The sequence below is a fragment of the Sciurus carolinensis genome, chromosome 2, assembly GCF_902686445.1.
Source record: "Sciurus carolinensis chromosome 2, mSciCar1.2, whole genome shotgun sequence".
Classification (NCBI taxonomy): Eukaryota; Metazoa; Chordata; class Mammalia; order Rodentia; family Sciuridae; genus Sciurus; species Sciurus carolinensis.
Genome location: NC_062214.1, coordinates 14,232,018 through 14,250,931, shown reverse-complemented (window position 1 = coordinate 14,250,931; position 18,914 = coordinate 14,232,018). Strand labels below are relative to the sequence as shown.

Sequence of the window (18,914 nt, the reverse complement as noted above, 5' to 3'; positions counted from 1 at the left end):
TTTGACAAGTGTGATTAAATAAAGGAAGAGTATTGAGATGAAGTCACTTTGGATTATCCCTGTGGGCTCTTACACGTGTCCTTAGAAAATGAGGCACTGGGAGATTAAACTCACTTAGAGAATGAGGTGACGTGATGCCAGAGGGAGAGACCAGAGCAGCCACCAAAAGCCAGAAGAGGCAAGGAGAAGATTCTCCCAGGGAGCCCCGGAGGGAGTGTGACCCCACTGACAGCCTGATCTTGGATTCCTGGCTTCCAGAACTTAGGAGAAAAAATTTCTGCTGTTTTAAGCAATTGAGTTTGTGGTAATTTGTTATGGCAGCCACTGGAAACACTGCCCAATAAATTCAGTTTTTTTCTTAGTCTGTTTCAGTTGCTTGAAACCAAAGAGCTCTAAGTTATGTGCCACTTTAGTAATTTCCTCTAATGAACTGCCCTTTGACTAAGTTCATTCCAACTGAATCCCTGACACTTGCAACCTGTTCTGGCTGAATGAACCACAGCCAAAGCCTCTGCCAAATCCAAGGAAGGAACCAGGGAATGTGGATTCCAAGCTACTCCACCTATTGCCCACCCTCCCCAGTCACTCAGAGGACACGTGGAGAACCAGCTGTAAGCGAGCAGAACAGGTCCCTGGGCACAGCTCTTTATTTGCATAATGGTTTTCACTGACACAGTGGAGTGGCTTGCTGTTGGTGCTGCTGCCGCCGCGTTTCTCTCAGGAACACACGACCTCGTGGTGGACTTGGACAGGATGATGATCCCCTGATTATTGCCACACCATCTTTAGGGACTTGTGTGGGGGGTGAGAAAATCTGGAAGCCATCTGGCTTCTTGGGGTGCTAGGCAAGACCACAGGAGTGGGACATGCAGCTGAGGTCCTTTCCAGTGGGGCATGGCTGGGCCCAGACACTGAGGCAAGTGTACAGGGTCTCCTGCGTGGGGAGTTCCTGAGAGGCCCCCTGGCCTAGCTTCTGCCCTGCTCCAATCTAGAGACCGAGGATCGAGTCTGCTGGGGGCCTGCTATGTACTAGGCCCCGTGTAAGACACAAGCCCTCATGCACCACCCTGCCAAGGCTGGGAACACTCCTCCCCAGAGTCCCCTTTGCCATTTAGCTATTTACCCTCAAGAGGGTTGGATCACAGCTGGATCACCACCTGCTGGGGAGGCTTTGGCTGATCTCAGGTAATGGCCCCACCCATCTGCAGTTAGCAGAGCTCACTACCATGTGCACTTGTGATTGCTGCATTAGTCTGTCTTCCCACTAGCATGAGTAGCTTCCTGAGTACAGGGACATCTGTTTTGCCCATCATTATATCTCTTGAACTGCAGTCAATAAATCAGGGGTCAGGTGGGTAAAGTAAATGTTACTCTGGATGTGACATCGCTAGTGGTAATGTGTGTCTATATGTGGGGGCACAGTGGTGGGGGAGATGCTATGGGGAACTAGAGAGTGCATGCATCACCCAAAGGCATTTTAATTTTTATAATAAATTATTGCTGAACAAACTATGTCCATAGGCCACATGTAAAGCCCCAGCTCATGACTCTTCCTATAAAGATCTGTTGAATGAGTGAGTGATGAACCTACAAGGAAGTCATTCTAAGAAAACCAGGCATGGTGCGCACATCTGTAGTCCCAGCTACTCAAGAGGCTGAGGCAGGAAGATCACAAGTTAGAGGCCAGCCTCAGCCATTTATAGAGACTCTGTCTTAAAATATAAAAGGGACTAGGGACATTGCTCAGTGCTAGAGCACTTGCCTAGCATGTGTGACATCCTAGATTCAGTCCCTTGTACCACAGAAAAATAAATAAAAATTAAAACTTCAAAAATCAAGCAGGGCCAGGGGAAGCAGAGTTGAACAGCCTCCGTTTTGGTCTTATTCACACACTCTTTCAAGGGCGTCCAAGATTCCTCCCTCTCTGGCTATTTTTTCTCCAGGCTCAATGCTTGGCATCCAGAGGCTATAGGAACTGGTCAATCTGGTCAGCATGTACCAAACACCTGCTCTGCCCCAAGCCTGGGGTTCAGCCCAACAATCCTCCCATCTCGTGGCTCAGTGTGGTCATGAGGGCACAGTGATGGCGCTCTAGCCAGAGGACATGAAGGGCCAGGAGGACAACTCCACAGGTGCCGGGAGGATTCGGCTGGGGGTATGAAAGATCCACCCCTACCAAGGAAGACAGGGCCAGAGCTGGCCAAAAGGGACAGGGGTCTCAAGTCTTTACCCAATGACTTCTCGAGGTAGGGCTGGAGGTCTGTGTGGTGGGTAGGGAACTGCCACAGTCGGAATGGGACATGCATGGTAGCCCTGCCACCAACACTTCAGAGCTGAGCTGGCTTTAAGTCCATGCCTCCTCTGCTCCGTTCAGCTTCCCTCTCCCTCTGGGATGCAGAGCCCCTTCAGATCTGCTCTCGGTCAGCCCTGGGAAGAAGCGTGGGAGAGTACTGCCAGCAGTCCCACCTGGGCTTAGGAGGCCGTTCCTGTCCCCTCCCCAGGACTCATATTTAAGAGCTAATCCTCACAGCTCCCAGGAAAGAACCACAGCTGAGGTCCAGGGCTCCGACGTCCAAATCCCATCTGTTCCTGTCCCTCACTAACAGAGGACTCTCTCCTGTGGATGAATTCTGGGAACCACAGACCCCCTAACGTCACATCAAACTGAGAGCAGAAGAGAGTGGATGAAAGGTTGTCCGGGCAGACCACAAACACGGACTGACTCCGCCACACCTGGATGAGTCTTTGCTCCTCAAGGCCTCAGTCTCCTAATCTGTGAAGTGGGGGCAGTGCTCATCTCACACCATGGGGACAAATACGGCCGACACAGGAGGTGCTCCGAACGTCAGCATCCTTCCACTTCATCCTGTGGCTCATGCCTGCTTCGTGGCTGGGGAGGCTGGTTAAGAAAGGTGTCCAAGTGGCTCTGTGGGCTCACAGCATCTAGGTAGCACTGTGCTGGCCTGGACCTTTGGAGGGAGGGATGCAGCCTGGGTTCCGTCTCTCAGGCGGCTGGTCCCAAGAGGCTCACGAAGAACCTGCACAGGGAACAAGCTGCTGTTTCCGCTGACCTGGGGGCTGGGGGAGGGGTGCAGAGCCCTGGTTTTAATAACTCTGAGAGTTCAGAGGCTCACGGGGGGCCTGCATCTCCAGGTCTGTGGACCGTCCCTCCTGAGAGGTCTCTCGGGACGTCTCCAGAGATGCCTCCGACACCCCGTCGACGCTGCTCAGCAAGTCCTCAAACTCTCGGTGGCCGCTGTTGCGGACAGCCGCCTCCAGAGCCTTCTGCCGCCGGTAGAAGTGGGAGAACTTGTTGAAGATGATGGTGATAGGGAGCGCCACCACCAGGATGCCACCCAGGATGCAGCCTGAGGCGGCCAGCTTGCCAGCCACCGTCACCGGCACCACGTCCCCGTAGCCCACGGTGGTCATGCTCACTGTGCCCCACCACCAGCAGGCGGGGATGGTGTCAAAGCCCACGTTCTCCTCCTCGGCTGTGTAGGCCACACCGGAGAACACTGACACCCCGACGGCCAGGTACAGCAGTAAGATGCCCACCTCGCGGTAGCTGTGCTGCAAGAAAAGGCAGGAACCCGCGTCAGAGCCAGGTGGGCTCACAGACCTGGCACTGGGCAGATGGGGACACTGAGACCCAGACAGTGTAAGGGGCAGGCCCAACGTCACAGGGCAAGACAGAACAAACTAAGATCTTCCAATACAGTAGGCCACGAGACGCCCCAGGACTGGACCCAGGCCCAGCGTCTGGCGTCCACAGTGCCCACTAGGCCAAGCTGTTTCTAACTCAGGGGTCTGGGTGGCAGCAACCAGTGAAAGAACTGCTTGTGATTTCCACCTGGTTGCAAGGCCAAGGGACGCAGTTCACATTTCACAAGGCAAAGAGCTGGTTTCATGGACTTCTGACTGACCTATCACATTTTTGACCAATACAAAAAGGCTTTCTGCCCCTCAAGGAAGCTGAGAGGATGGGTCCCCAGTCCCCTAGAGCGTCCATGGGTGCCCTAGGGCAGTGGGTCTTAAACAGGGCAATTTTGTCCCCCAAGGCACATCGGGCAATGTCTGGAGACATCTTTTGGTTGTCACAACTGGGACAGATGTGCCAGTGGCCTGGAGAGAGTACAGGCCAGGGCTTAACACCCTAAGTGCACAAAACAGACCCTCATAACACAAAGAATTAACCTAAAAACGTCAGCAGTGCCAGCCCCCAGGCTACAGCAGGTCTTTCAACAGTAATGCGAAGAGGATCGTGCAGGGATGCCATTTAAGAGGCAGAACCCAGTGTAGCAGGTCGGGATAGGGCCAGAGTCTGCCTTTCCAGCAAGCTTCCAGTGTTGAGAAAGCTGTTGCTGGTCTGGGCCTTACTTGGAAGCAGCAGGGCTCCATCTGGAACACCCTACACCTGTGTCTTGACCCTAACAGCTGGATTATGACTCTTCAATCTCCTTGCAGACACAACAAGTAGCCTCAAGACCTGATTCTCTGCATGGCAGAGGCAAGGCAGGATCCTGGGGCAGAATCTTCCCAACAGAGATGCTGAACTCAGGAGGTCTGGCTAACAGAATTGCCTGTACCTGACCAGTGCCTTAGGATTCTGCCCAGCTCACCTGCCAGCACCCACTATCCTTGCTGCTCTGCCATGAGGGCATGCAAGAAGCCTCCCTAAGCCAAAGGTGCAGGGAATCTTTGCAGGGCTGCATGGTGCTTTAGGGTTAAGCATGTGGAAGTGGGGAACCATTGGGTTATTCTCTGGGCTCTGCCACTTAACTTACTAAAGAATTCCTGACCAATCCTGTCACCTTTTGGAGCCTCAGTTTCCACATCTGCAAAGTACTGACAACACTTGTCCCTGCTTAAGCCCTTTACAAGCTCCCCTTGACATAAAGTAAAAACCTGTGGGCCAAGAGTTCATGACCTTGAAAACTCTGATCCAGGCACTTCATCAACCTCATTTCTTGGATCCCCTTCCCTGTGCCCCTTCTCCCAGCACGCATCCTATTCTCTCACCAAGTCTTGTACAAGCTGTTCACATTGCCTCCCTCTCCAAAAAAGGCTAATGTCATCCCCAGTGCACGGCCTGGCAAGAAGGTGGGGCTCAATAAAGTGCAAGCTTTAAAAACCCAGCCCTTCAATCTTGCATCTTCATCTAAGGAAAGACAATAAATGACAGTAACTTCCTGAGGATGCTATACTAAGGACAGTAATGGATGTGAAATTGGCACTGAATGCCAATTCTGTGCTCGTTTTAGCCCCTAGGCTATTCCTAGACTTTCCAATTAAGGGTGACCTGTGACTCTCTGGGCCCTCCGAAAATGCCAGGCGAAAGGCTCTAACAGAGAACCCAGAGAGCATCCTGCTTTGCATATTTCTGTGCTATGTATTATTTGATAATTAGCAGATATATCAAAAGTGACTAGTTTGTGAAACCTGTCAGTTTTCTCCTAGAGTATGAAGATAACAGTAAGTCCTGTCTTTCAGGGTCGTTGGGAAGGTCATACTGGATGTGAGCCGTGCACCAGGCATCTAGCCCTGTGCCTGACCCAAAGGATGGCATATCGGTTCAATATGCACCTGGACGTGGCTCATTTACAAACTCACCTGTGAACCTGCCCCCTCCCCCACCCGGCCTCGGACGCCCTACCTTGAGCGTGGCGCCCAGGGAACGCAGCCCGGTGGAGTGGCGCGCCAATTTCAGTACCCGGAAGATGCGCATGAGGCGGAAAACCTGCACCACCTTGCCCAGGTCGCCGAGCTCCTCGCCGCCCGCGCCGCCGCGGTCACCGAGAGCGGCGCCGGCCAGCAGCGTGAGATAGAAGGGCAGCACCGACACGATGTCTATGAGGTTGAGCGGGTGGCAGAAGAAGTTGCGCGTGCTGGGCGCCAGCAGGAGGCGTGACGACACCTCGAAGCTGAACCAGGCGATGCAGAAGTACTCCAGGCGTCGCAACACCGGGTCGTCGCGCACGTCTTCCGCGCTGCGGCCCGCAGCCACCGCAGCCACGGCGGCCGCCGCCTCGCGGGCCTGGTACTCTGGCAGGCTGTGGATGCACATGGCGGCGATGGAGGCCAGCACCACGCCGATGGAGACGCAGCTGAAAAGCTTGCTGGGCAGCGAGTAGCCCGGGTTCTCCATGGTGAGCCAGAGGCGGCGGCGCAGGCGACCGCAGCGCGCCGCGCCATAGCGCGCCAGCTCGCGCTGCACGTCCGAGATCTCGTCGGGGCACGGGTCCACGCTGCTCGGCGTGTCGCTGTCCTCATCCCAGGCGCGCGGCCGCGCCACGCGCCGCTCCAGGTAGCGCGCGCGGCAGCACGTGGCCAGCGCGCTCTCGCCCAGGCCCCAGTAGTCGGCCTCCTGGCCGAAGGCGAAGACGCACAGCTCGTCGAGCACGTGCAGGCGGCCGGTGCGGTAGAAGTGCAGCAGGCCCAGGAAGAAGCCCGGGTGCCGGTCGAAGTAGAACTCGCGCGCCGCCGCGTCGTAGTCGTCGCACAAGCGCCGCGCCTGCTCCTCCGACGCCGCGGCCTGCAGGCGGCCCAGCCGCGTGCCCGGGAAGCGCGCCAGGGCGCGCGCGCTCAGCAGCCGCCGCACGCCGCCCACGTTCACGCGCAGAGCCTCGTCGCTTCTCCGCCAGGGGACCCCAGCGCCTGGCCCCGAGGATTCGCTCACCATGGCTACCGCGGGTCGCCCTGCAGACACCGGAGGGCGCACTGAGGGAGATCCCAGGGCTCCTTTCCAGGAAGACTGGGTTAAAATCCCCTGCTCCCTCCACCAGTCAGGGGTGTTGGAGGCCCTGCGTGAAGAAGAGCCTGGTGTGCAGTCGGAGCTCAGTAGATGTCAGGTGTCCTCTGGACTCAAGTCAGGCCTGGGTTTGAATAGCCCACACCCGCCAGGCTGCAGGACTTTGGCCAAATCACTGACCCTCCCCATTCCCATTTCATTTTCTCCTGTGGAAAATAAATGGGAGCTCTACCTTGAAGGATTATGAAAGCGCCGATGTGGCGGGATGGCAGGCGCTCACGTGGATGTCTCCTTGTCCCGGACAAATCAGAGGTCTGCAGTGAGATCCTGGACCCACCAGCACGCTGAACCTCGCTTTCCTTCTCCGCAAGTAGGCGTAGTGATGCTTGCACCTAGGGTTGGTAGGAAAATCACTTTAGACCAGGGGTTCTCAAGGTGTTACCTGAATGAGCAGCATCAGCATCACCTGGGATGCAGATTCTCAGCCCACCCTAGATTTGCTGAATCAGAAACTCGAGTGGGGACTAGTAGTCTGAGTTTTTAAAAACCTGGGAAGTGATTCCAATACATGGTTAAATATGAGCTCTGCAGATCAGACTATGTAAGGCAAAGTTGACATTGAACCTTGGCACGCTCGTGTGACCTTAGGCAAGTCACATCACCTCTCTGAGCCTTTGTTAAGTGGAGATAAAAATATCTATCTGGAAGTGTGGTTAAAATGATTACCTTGACTTAATGTCTTTTTTGGGCCTGGCTCACGGAAGGGGTTTATTAAATTATCGGCCTGTGTCTCTCTTCTGGAGTCAGGCAAACCACCTTTCATGCACTTGGGGCCTTGAATAAGATAGTCTTCTCTGGGTCCCAGTTTCATGGGCAGTGCACAATCCAGACCACAGGGCTTACCCCCTGGATGGCCGGAGGGTTGAGGTAGATTATAGTGTTGGCTTTAGTTGATATAAAGAAAGTGGCAGGTCCTTTCATTGCCCACTGACTCCTGGCTCTGCTGGAATTGATGGCTGGGACTCACCTCCTGACACTGGGTAATCCCAACGGCACTGTGGGTTTGAAAATGCCCACTTCCTGGGGACTGAGTATGTACCCACTTCCTGGCTGTCCTTCACTACCCCAGGTTTGGTGTTAAGTGGGTCGGGGTTCCACCCTTAGCTTGCAATCTCAGGCCAGCCTCTGGGCTTTAACTCTCTTATCTCTAGAACGGGGGTGATGGCACTTTGGGTGAACTGTGTCCATGCCTATGTGTGCAAAGCCCCTGGAACACAGTGGGTGCTCAATAACATTAATCCCTTGTCCTTCCTTCTGGTCAAACCTGCGTCCAGATTCTGAGTCTGCCACTTACTAGCTCTTGACCTTGAGCAGATACATTTCCTGCTCTGAGCTTCAGTTTCCCCATCTACAAACTGGATAATATCATACTTTCCATGGGAAGCTATGAGGATAAAATGGTGCAAGATGGTGGTCCACAGTGCGTCCCCGGCATGTAATAGGTGCACAAGAAATCTGTGTACTGTGGCTCCACTCTCACCTCCTCCACCTGGGTTTGGCAAAAGTTCTAATCCACTTTCCCCACCCCGATCTGGAGCAAATCCGGTCATCTGTCTGGAATTCACTTTCTTACTCTATAAAATGGGATACTTAATTCAACAAATATTTCCTGACAAGATCTGAGTATCTTTCTGATTCAAGACTTTCTGGACACTTATTTGGAGCACCACTACCTGCTGTTCACTTTGCTGAGCTCCATACCCAGGGCTCCCGTGCAAACCCTACACCAACCCCGTCAGGGAGTTCTCAAACCCCATTTTACAGATGAGCAAGCAGGTCCTCCCCGAGTCCTTCCTTGGGCCGTGTCCTAGAGAGGCGTGGGCACCGGGAACCCTAGGCAGTTCCCAGCGCCCACTCTCCCAGCCCAAGCCCTTCCTCGGACCACGCCCCTTCCCAAAGAAGGCCCCTTACCTGCCGCGGCCACTCGCGGGAGCCTGAAGCGTCTGTCCCCAAAGGCGCAAGGCTGGGGAGTCGCTGGCCGCGCCTGGGCTGTCTCGCCCCAGCGGCCCTGCGCGCCGCGCTGCAGCCGGAGGCCCCGCGGCCCCCTCCTTCCCTGTGTTCCTCCGTCCCCCGCGGCTGAGGCCGCATCGATCGCTGCCGGGGAGGAGGGAGACCGCGGGCCGGAGGCGGTGGTTTCTATTCCTGACTCGGTGGGGGTTGGGGGTGTCTGGAGACCGGGCCCAACAGCCCGTCATCCCCCAAATCAGGAGTCCGCGAACGACGGTCATTTAGGGTCGGAGATCCACCTAGAAAGGGGGATCAGCCGCTGGCCCCGGACAGGCAGTAACAATGGTTGGATTAATTTAGTGCTTAATAGGCACCAGAAATATTTCAGGTGATAAGCGCAGCCGTACCTGGCCCAGCTTGGCAGGGACAAGGGCTCTTACATTCAGCATTTTACAGGTGAGGCTGGACCCTTGCTCAGACTGCAGGGATCTGACTTAAGGAGTTGGGGGAAGTGGCTTCATTTCCCCTAGATCCCAACTCTGCCTAAGGGGTCTGCAGTCCTGGCTCCACGCAGGGCGTCCCAGAACATCCTTCTGCCACTGAGGCTCAGCCTCCCCACCTGCCCTGGGAATGATCCCACCTTCCGGGTGACTGGTGAGGGTCAAGGGGAAGGTGGCAAAGAGCTTCCCAAATGTCGTGTGATCCTCAAGCATCTACTGAGTGGTTGCTGGGTGCCTGGTTGGGGAGAGGGTGCTGAAGACTAGGAACCGGGTTCACAGAAGACCTCAAATATGGTTATTAATAACAAGGATAATCACCCCCATTGATTGAGCACTTGCAGAATTATAAGGTTTGAGAAGCACGAAGGCTTGCCCAAGGTGAGACCAACCTCTGTGTCCCCTACGCCAGCCCTGTCCAATAGATATCATGTCAGCCACCTACACAATTAAATCTTTATAATAGCAATATCTTTAAGAAGTAAAAAGAAACAGGCAAAAATATTTCAGTGTATTTGGTTTAACCCAATTTAATATGAAATCATAATTATTAGTGAGCTATTTTACATTTTCATTTTTGTACTAAGTCTTTGAAATTCAGTGAACTATTTTTTATTGCTTTGTAAGAAATTAGCACAACTTTCGTAGCTTCAAACAAATTTATACAAATACAAATTTATCATCATCTTATTAGGTCAGGAGTCTGGGCACAGCTTGGCTGAATTCTCAACTCAGGGTCTCACCAGGCTGAAGCTAAGGCGTCAGCCAGGGTTGAAGTTTTCATGTGTATTCAAGGTTCTCTTCCAAGCTCACATATTGTTGGCAGAATTGATTTCATTGTGGTTACCGATCTAAGATCCCCTTTTTTCTCCTAATGGTCTGCTGGCTATCATCTCAGATCCTAGAGGTTGCCTGTACTTCTTGACATATAGCCCCATAGCTTCTCCACAGCATGGTGCTTGCTGACTTCTATTCTGTAACCAGACAGAGAAAATCTCTGCTTCTGATGTCTTCACCAGATCAGGCCAGGCCCACCCAGGGCAATCTCCCTTGTGCTAGAGAATGCATAGTCACAGGTTTTGTCTATACTCAAAGAGGAGGAGGTTATAGAGAGGCAAGTGTCATTGGGGTTATCTTGGCATTCAGCCAATCACACCCACCTATAGTAAATCTGGACTGGGATTAGTCACATTTCATATGCTCAGGAGACACAATGTGACCAGTGGCTCCTCCACTGACTAGCACAGCTCTGGACTGTGCCTCTTTTCTATCCCTCCAAGTGAGAGGTTAGACTCTGAGGCGGGTCTGCAGGAAGCAGGCCTCCCATTCCCTGGCCTAGGACTCCGAAGGCTTCACTGCCCTCAACACTCAGCCGTCCTCTTTGCTTCTGGGAAGTGGTTTCCAAAAGGGGAAAAGACAGACCCATGTCCAAGGGCAGAGAGTAGAAGGAGGATCTGATTTCATCTTCAGACCACGTCGTCCATTTACCACGTGGGAGGTGAACAGAGTTTTAGACGAATGTGTGGCTGATGGGAGGGGAAAGGGTCATCGTGGGTCACTGTGCTGACGGGGTATCTGTGCCCTTTTCACGCCATGGTTGAACAGTCCCCCAAACTCCTTCAGTCGCTTGCCAGGCATGGCTGTCTGAACCCACGAAGTTTTGCCTACAGATTAAGCTTGACGTGACAGCAAATACAGAGAGTTTTGAGGTACAGTGGACCTGGGTCTGGCGGGCCCCTTCCTCCACGTCTCCCGGCGATATCCGCCCGGCAAGCCCTGCAGGAAGCCCTGACTTGGCTGTGGGTGGGACCCATCAGTTTGCTTCTAGTGAACAGAATAAGCAAAAGTGGTGGCCAGTCACTTCCACAATAAGGTTACTTCAGGTTGTGACTTCCGCTGGCTTCGGGAAGCAAGTTGCCAAGCTGGGGGTGGAGGACATGAGGGTGACTTCAGGCCAACAGCCAGCTAGGCACCGTGATGTTCAGCCCATTAGCCCTCGTGGAGCTGGAATTCTGCCAACAACCATGTAAACCTGAAGGAAGATTCTCTAGTCAGGGCTGGGATGAGAGTCCCACCCAACACCGAGCCAACACCATGCCTGCAGCTCAAGAGTAGAGACCCTGAAGTTCCTGACCCAGAGAATCTGAGATAATAAAGTGTGCGGTGCGTTAGCCGCTCCAGTGGACGCTTGTTACACTGTGATAGATAATAAACGCAGGGGGTTGAATCCTATTCTTGCTCCCAAATTCCTGGGTGGAGAGTGTCTTAGATGCTCTTCTTCCTCCTCTGCGACTGGGAACCACACGTCCTTTGAGCCTTGTGCGGAGGGTTAGCACATGCCGTTCCCTCCCCAGAGCCTCTTCTTGCCCTTTCTTGACCCAGGGTATTTGATTTAGGAACAGAGATGGATTCATAGTGGCTTCACTAGAGAAGAGTCTGATTTTTTTGGTAGACCATCCTCTCTCCCTTAGGAAGCTTCCTGTGGTTTCCGGACTGAGTTAGGCCCCTCCCGGGTTCTGTAGCCTCCTCAGTGTCTTGGTCTGGTGAAGTCAAGCAGCGCCCTAGCCCAGGCTTCCTCTCACCTGGAAGCTGGAGCCTGTATTAGGTGCTCAACAAACAGTAATTGAATGAGGGAGGGAGGAAAGAAAGGTTGGAACCAGGATGTGCAGCTTCCCAGGAGATTCCCCAAAAGGACAGTGGAGATGGTGGATTTGGAGCCAAAGGAGTGGAGCTTTGGTAGCCGAGGACAAAATTGCCATTGCATAGACCAAGACATGGGCCTGATGGAACAGGCAGTGTTAGCCAGGAAGCCAAGTAGGTGAACTGTGAGGATGCCCCCCATCTACCCAGAGAAGCTGCAACCTGGGACTTGTCACTTCCTGCCACTCCCCAGTCAGAACTCAGGGCCACAGGACAGTCCTGGGGCCTTAGCAGCCAACTCTTAACTAGTTCACCTGGAAGGTTCCTGCTGGGGCCCCTGAATGTGCTTCTCCATGACCTTCAGGAAAGAAAGTAGGGTGATAAGCCGTGTGCCAACAGGCCTGGTTCCCTACTGTCCAGAGAGTCCATTTCACCTTCAGCTCAGCTTCAGGCCTGCCCGTGCGGCTCTGGTGTTGAGACCCATGGTTTCTGGGTAAGCTCTTCTCATGGCAGAGAGTGGACACTCTAAGAGGGTCAGTGCCTCATCCTGAAACTGGGGGGCTGCCATTTCCACCCCATCCCTTTAGGCAAACACGTTCCTATTCAATCTCCAAATCGCTGGGACAGGGAGCCATGGGGAGGGAAGGGGCGATTGTGGGCAAGCTGTTATCCGCGTTAACTCCCCAGGTCACTGATGGGGGACATGAGGCTCAGAAGAGGTGGAGAAATATCTGCGGTCGCACAGAATGGACGACTCCAGAGCTCTCCCTCCTCCTCCCCAGGCCTCACTCTGCATCCTAGAGTCCCCAGTGCAGGCCCTGGAGAAGGATGGCGGCAATGAGGGAGCGCAGTCCTCTCGCAGCGCAAACAGAAGCCCCGAGGGGTGGGACGCTCACCTGGGGTCCACCTCCGGCAAGAGAACAGGAAAAGAAGGCCCAGGATTCCCAGGTTCACCTCCTCAGTTGACCCCCCAACCCCTGAGTCTAGCGGGACTCAGGAGGCCCCACAGAGAAAGTCGGAGTGTCCTGCCTCTGTCCCTTCCAGGCAAGTCCTGGGGAGGGGAGAGTCAGAAGTCTGGGTTCAGGGACATTTCTTGTCATCCCCTCACTGAAGTCACAAGAAACCCTCAGCAGGCCCTGACTACAGACCAGCCCTAGGGGAACCCAGCCCGGTGGTGGAGACAGGCCCCCCCATAAAGATAGCCTCCCAGCTACTCCAGCAACCCTCCCCTACACGCGGGGCAATCCTAAAGGATCTTAATGAGCACTTGGACACAACATTGCACAACATTGACTTCTGGAGTGAGAGTTGTGCTCTTTTCGATTCTGGTCACACCAGGGAGCCATCTCAGTTTAGAGCTCTGTGTCTTTGACATCTCTTTAACCCTTGCTAATCTCCATTTATTAAAACAGAGACAGGGAGCAGGCTTCAGGTTCCGTCTTGGCGGGTGGCCGTGTCTAGCTAGGGTTTAATCATCTTATTTATTGGACATGATTTAATTTAATGGAACTGAACTATTTTCGTTGTATTTGTTTTCACGATTACATTCTATCTGTGGCCAGCGAGCTTGCGTATCTCATTTAGAACTGTGATATCGAGTTTTCTCTTGAAATAAATTTAGTTATGTACAAAAGTGAGTCCTTTAAAGAAAGCATTAGGTACCTAGTACAGGCAGCATGTGACACATCACCTTGCTAGTTTGCAGGTATGGCAAAAATTGGGAAAGGGTATATGAATGAACCAACATTAGGAAAATTCTGCTAGGACCTACATCTGTAGCGCAGGGCCCCACAGAGGCCTGCCTGATTGGGTGATTTGGTGGAGGAAACAGAATGCATGGAGACATGAGAATGGACACTCAGGAGTGGGGACGCTCGGGTGGTGGTGGCCCTGGGTGCTGAGGAAGTGAAGAGGCCCATCTGTAGCTTCAGGCGGTGGACCTTGACATCCAGGAGGACAAACCAGAGTTCCTCGGTTGCAGGTCAGTGTTAATCAGAAGACTGGAACTGCTGTGGGTGCCAGCGTCCCTGGGAACCCCACCTGAGTGGCAGAACTGGGGGTCTTCAACCAGAGTTAGCCTGAGGAGAGAGGAAGAAGGGTTAATCCCGGCTTTCCAGAACAGAACCCTAGGGGCCAAACCCCACCATCCCTGCTCTGGTTGCTGCTAAGGCAGGACCCTCGGCCTCCCTCCGAAGGGCAAACTGGAGTCCAGAGCAGTTTAGGGTCGTGGTCCGTGCGAGGCAGCCCCTTTAGGAAGAGAACGGAGGCTCCCCAGTTCCTCCGCCATACCAGCAGGGCCCTCCTGCCCCGTCCACTTCCGGTTCCGGCCAGAGAGGCCCTGGCTTCTGCGGAGGGCTCCTGTTAAACTTGCTGAACTGGAGGGAAGCGTCAGAGCTGGGGCTGGCGGAGGGAGGGCCCTGCCCCAGGTCCCCAGGGGCTGTACCTCTGGCGGGGTCCCTGCAGTCCCGGCCACAGGCGCTGCGGCAGCACCGCTTCTTGCCTGAGCAGTCCGAGTCTTGGCTGCACACGTGCTTCGTGGGGCTGAGGCAGCGCAGGCGGTCCTGGGGGCAGCTCCCCAGCTTCACTGCAGCACAGGGGTCCGGGTGAGCCCTGTGCCCTCCGGCCCTGGGGCTGGGGGCTGCTACTCAGCAAGGTGGAGGGGACACTGACCTGAGACCCTGGGGACACACTGGCGGAAGCAAGCTCGGTAGCAGCACTTCAGGCTTGAGGGACACTGGCGGTCGTTCATGCACTGGTCAGGCACCGACAGGAGGCAGGGCTCATCGTCTGGCGGGCAGCCCCCCCACTTCTCTGTAGGAGAACACCCACATCTTGCAGCTGCAGGCGGCTCAGGTTACGTAACAAGTGCTGACCTGGAAATCGCATCTGAATTCTCTACCCTTGCCTGTCCTTCCGGAAGTTTATTTATTTATATGTTTGTTTTTTTAATTATTATTATTTTTTTTTCTCCCAGGACTGGTTTGAGATTCAGGCAGCATAGAGGATAGGGAAAAAGAGAAAGTTAAAAATCGCCACTGTGGCCACTAAGGTTATGACTGGGCTGGCCTTTCTTCTCTCTGGTCTCATCCGCTATTTTTTGGGGGGGAGGGGGGCAGGGCAGGTACTGAGGATTGAACCCAGAGTTGTGTTACCTCTGAGTTACACCTCCAACTCTTTTTGTTTTGAGACAGTCTCGCTGTGTTGCGGAGGCTGGCCTCATACTTGTAATCCTCCTGCCTCCGCCTCCCAGGTGGCTGGGATCACAGGTGTGCCCCCTGTGCCCAGCCCTCTACCATGCTTGCTCTGCCCCTCAGCAGGCTTCAGGCTCTTCTCTTTGCAGGGCTCTTGCTGTGACTGCACCCTTTGCCTGGTGCTGTTTCCTCCACTCAGCGCGCCTGGTCAATCATTGATCTCGGAAGCATTTCATCCTCAGAAGACCTTGCTTCTCCAACCCCGCCCTACCCTGGCCACTCTGTGCTTCTCATCAGCCGGAGGCAGTGGGACTTGTCACCTGCCTGCTCTGCTGTGCTCCCTGTGAGCTCTAGCACAGCATTTGGTTGCCCAAAACTAGGGACGCAGTGACTGTTTTAAAGAAAGGATGTGAAGGGAACCCAGTGTCATGCACGTTGGCTGTTGCCAGCCTGCTGCACTGTCTGTCACCCACCCCTGGCCACATCTGCACTGTGCTTGTCACTGTGGCAGGTGGTGTGGCCTCGGTTTCAGAGGTAGTAACTGTCTTTGAGGTGTTCCTCCCTGCGGCCGTAGGATGCTGGGTCCTGGAGTTTACCTACCTAACCCCTCTTCTTGGGTATTTCTGGTTATTTCCACATTTCACACAGAAGGTTTGGGATCAGTTCCTTCCTCCATTTGGTGGAAGAAATAAAGGTCGGAAAGGGGCAGTGACTGACCCAGACCCACACAGTCCTGGGCCAGGCCTCCCGCAGCCCAGTTCTCTCTGACCTCCGGGACCTGCTCTGGATGCTTTTGAGCCAGGGCTGTGTCACCTGTGCCACCTTTCCCCCTCCGACCCTGCCTGGGTGCGAGCTGCACATAGTAGGTAGCCCCTCACACAGTGAGTGCTGGAAATCAGCTTGGGTCCTCAGATGGAGTTAGTTTAAATCGAACTGTTGCCCCCTGCTGGAGAGAGGGTGGCCGAGCCTGGGAAGGAGTCCCTACTCCCATGAGCTCCTCTTGGTGAGGGAGTGGGGAGGTGGGAGGGTAGAGGGGAACCCCAGGGGCCCTGGGAGGCTATCTGAGGTGCCAGGGTTTAGCCTTAACTCACAAGCCCAGGCCAGAGATGCTCAGGCCAAAGGGAACTCAGTAGGAAAACAGGAGTGTCCCAGGCCTGGGGTGGCGGGGGCAGGTAGGTCAGCGGATAGAGGCCGCAGAGCTTCTGAGGGAGGCCAGGTGGGGTCCTGAGGAACAGACTGGTAGGGAGAGGGGCTGAGAGCTGGCATTTCAAGTGGGAAGGACTGTGACAGCCAGGATGTGGCGCTGGGCATTAAATCCTGGCGGGCACCCAGACAGGTGGCGGTTCTGGGCGTCACAGAGGCCCTGCCTTCCTAACCTTCCTGTTCACAGACGGGCACTCTGAGCAAGACCGTCATGCACACAGATGGTCATCCAGGTGCACACGCAAGCGACCAACCCACGTACAGTTCAGCAGATGGGTTCTCACACTCGTGCAGACACACAGCCCAGTGTGCAAACACACTTAGATCTGTACACACAATTCACCATCTGGGATTGCTGATAGCTAACTTTTTTTGATCTACAAAAAATAGCAATTTACGTGGTTCAACTTAACACACATGCACACACGCACACACACACACACATAAATGCAGGCACTGGGACATACACAGAGTCAAATACACAAACATACATCACACACATATGTCTGCACACATAAGCATATGTAAGGATGCATGCATGCACAGTCATGTATGTAAATATACAGCACATACATGCATGGGACAGAGCAACATGTACACCCACATCTATTCACAATCACTCATTCGGAACTCATAGACTCAGATATTCCCAGCGCCATGTAACCACTGAAAACATTTAATTAGGCTTCCACTGTTTATTGGGGACTGTGCCAAGCTCTTGGATCAGAGACCTCCAGACAGTTGAGTGAGGGCCTGGGGCTCTTATAAACAGAGGCAGCCAGGCTTCCATAGATGACAAGCTGAGGCTCCCTTCCCTCACCCCTGCCACCTTCCTCCACTGTCTGAAGTCCCCTGAGTAGAGCAGAGGTCCCCTGGAGAGGAACCAGGGAAAGACGAGATGCGGTGAATTGGGGAGACATGCATGTCACACATGGCCATGCAGAGAGGCCGAGCAGGCCCAGGCTCTGCTGGTGCCAGCTCCCACTCTTAGCAGCTTGGTGAGGTATCAGGACATGAGCACCCTCAGCCCCTCCACTGTATACCCGACCCTCTTCAAGGCCCTGTGCTCCTGAGAGAGAGGCACGGGCCCATTTCACAAGCAGTCAGCAGTGTGAGTCTTTCTGACTTACCCAGCCTCACTCAGATGTCACCTTTGATACAAAGAGTCAGTCTTTGACCTTGAGCAAGTGGTTTTCCACTATGCTTTAGTTTCCTCAGCTACAAAATGAGAATAAAACTAGTGCCACCTCTCACACTGCAGTGGAGGTGTGTGCTGACAGCCTGTGAATCACAGCTGACAGGATCTGGTCTCGGAGCCCATCAGCATCCGTCCTTCCTCTGAGCACCCTCCTCCCAGATCAGCTCACTCCTCAGGCAGAGACCTGCGGAAGGCACAATTTAGGCTAACGAGAGCAGAATGGATGCAGGCCATTGCTCCCAGAGCCCTGTGGAGGAGGAGACCTGTCCTCATTACTGCCCCTTCCCCCAAGGCAGGGCCAGGGCTGCCCAGGTGAATGTAGGTCACCTACATTCCCACTAGAAGGGAACAGAGGCAGTGCCTCACCCAGAGAGGGCACCTGCCTGGCCGCTCCAGCGCCCTCACTCCCTCATCTGTCAACGGCCAGCCCTGCCCTACCCTCATCAGGGGTGCCAGTGGGGATGGGAAGTACGGGGAGGGAGAAGAAAGGCAGGGACAGAGAGTCCTCCCATCAGATCCCAGGTCCCAGGAGCCACACTCCCTAGTCAACTCTCCAGACCCTTCCACGAATGACCCTGGGAGTTGCCGGGGGAGAAGACTCGCAGAGTGGCAGGCTCAGAAGGGTTCCCTCCCCATACAGGTACTTAAACTCAGACACACATGGTGCAACTATTCTATAGCAGGCATGTGCGGACATGTGCGTGCCCGTGACACACCCTCAGATGTGTAAATGGCACCAACAAGCACTGAGAAACCAACAGAAATACACAGACACAGGCCAAAGACGCACAAATAAAAATGCAGTCTCCCAGAATCACTAAGAGGTGTGTATGGCACACACACACACACACACACACACACACACACTCTCTCTCTGCATCCCCTGTTGTCCTTCAAACCAAGCCTTACTCTCCCAGAGAGGAAGAAGCCACCCATCCCTGGAGAAGAGGGATCTAGCCACACTCACCCCCCTTCTCGCGGCCAGAGGCAGCAGGCAGCTGAGTCCCCAAAGCCAGGAGAGCCACCAAGAGGAAGCTCCAGAGCCTCATGTTTCTGCTTCTGGCATCCAGTAAGGTCAGGGCCCAGAGGCTCCCAAATTAGCACCTGCAACCCCAGGGAGGCCAAAGCAGCTGAGTCAGGGCAGGATAAGGAGGGGGGTGGATGATGTAGCATGTGTCTCCCTCATCTCGACCCCACCCTCTTCCCCAGGGCCACAGGGCCAGGGGTGCTTGTGCAAGAACTGAAGACAGGGTGGTGCAGAGCCTACGGGTTGGGGGATTGAATCCAGTTCTGCCTGTATCACTGACTTGGGCTGTGACCTGGGCAAGTCTTGGGATCCCTCTTTGAGCTATAGTTTATCACATCTGTGTTGTGAAAATAAAAGGAAAATTGCAATGGAAGCAGTGTTGAGAGAACTTTCAAGAATG

General features: G+C 54.2%; 2 protein-coding genes across 3 annotated transcripts; both read right to left on the bottom strand.

The window, feature by feature from the left end:
* Positions 1–653: 653 nt before the first annotated feature.
* On the bottom strand, positions 654–8,837 carry Kcns1 (potassium voltage-gated channel modifier subfamily S member 1). Its single transcript, XM_047540496.1, has 4 exons — positions 8,723–8,837; positions 6,984–7,143; positions 5,657–6,699; positions 654–3,573 (listed from the first exon to the last, which is right to left on the bottom strand). Exons 3-4 carry the CDS (start codon positions 6,680–6,682, stop codon positions 3,106–3,108), a joined length of 1,494 nt encoding a protein of 497 aa, XP_047396452.1. The 5' UTR covers positions 6,683–6,699; positions 6,984–7,143; positions 8,723–8,837; the 3' UTR covers positions 654–3,105.
* A 982-nt stretch (positions 8,838–9,819) lies between these two features.
* On the bottom strand, positions 9,820–18,591 carry LOC124972185 (WAP four-disulfide core domain protein 5-like). Of its 2 annotated transcripts, none has more exons than XM_047536461.1 (4): positions 18,455–18,591; positions 14,566–14,706; positions 14,339–14,479; positions 9,820–13,973 (listed from the first exon to the last, which is right to left on the bottom strand). In XM_047536461.1, exons 1-4 carry the CDS (start codon positions 18,534–18,536, stop codon positions 13,969–13,971), a joined length of 369 nt encoding a protein of 122 aa, XP_047392417.1. In that variant the 5' UTR covers positions 18,537–18,591; the 3' UTR covers positions 9,820–13,968. The 2 variants fall into 2 exon arrangements, with proteins under 2 accessions (XP_047392417.1, XP_047392420.1); XM_047536464.1 differs by having other exon boundaries at positions 14,396–14,479.
* Positions 18,592–18,914: the final 323 nt, after the last annotated feature.

Bases quoted from the DNA above. Each gene is read 5' to 3' on its own strand.
- Kcns1 (XM_047540496.1), bottom strand. From the start codon at position 6,682: ATGGTGAGCGAATCCTCGGGGCCAGGCGCTGGGGTCCCCTGGCGGAGA. The intron at 3,574-5,656 runs GTAGGGCGTCCG...CTTTTCTTGCAG, and splicing joins CCCTGGGCGCCACGCTCAAG to CACAGCTACCGCGAGGTGGG.
- LOC124972185 (XM_047536461.1), bottom strand. From the start codon at position 18,536: ATGAGGCTCTGGAGCTTCCTCTTGGTGGCTCTCCTGGCTTTGGGGACT. The intron at 14,707-18,454 runs GTGAGTGTGGCT...GTTCTCCTACAG, and splicing joins CTCTGGCCGCGAGAAGGGGG to AGAAGTGGGGGGGCTGCCCG. The intron at 14,480-14,565 runs GTCAGTGTCCCC...CCTGTGCTGCAG, and splicing joins GTGTGTCCCCAGGGTCTCAG to TGAAGCTGGGGAGCTGCCCC.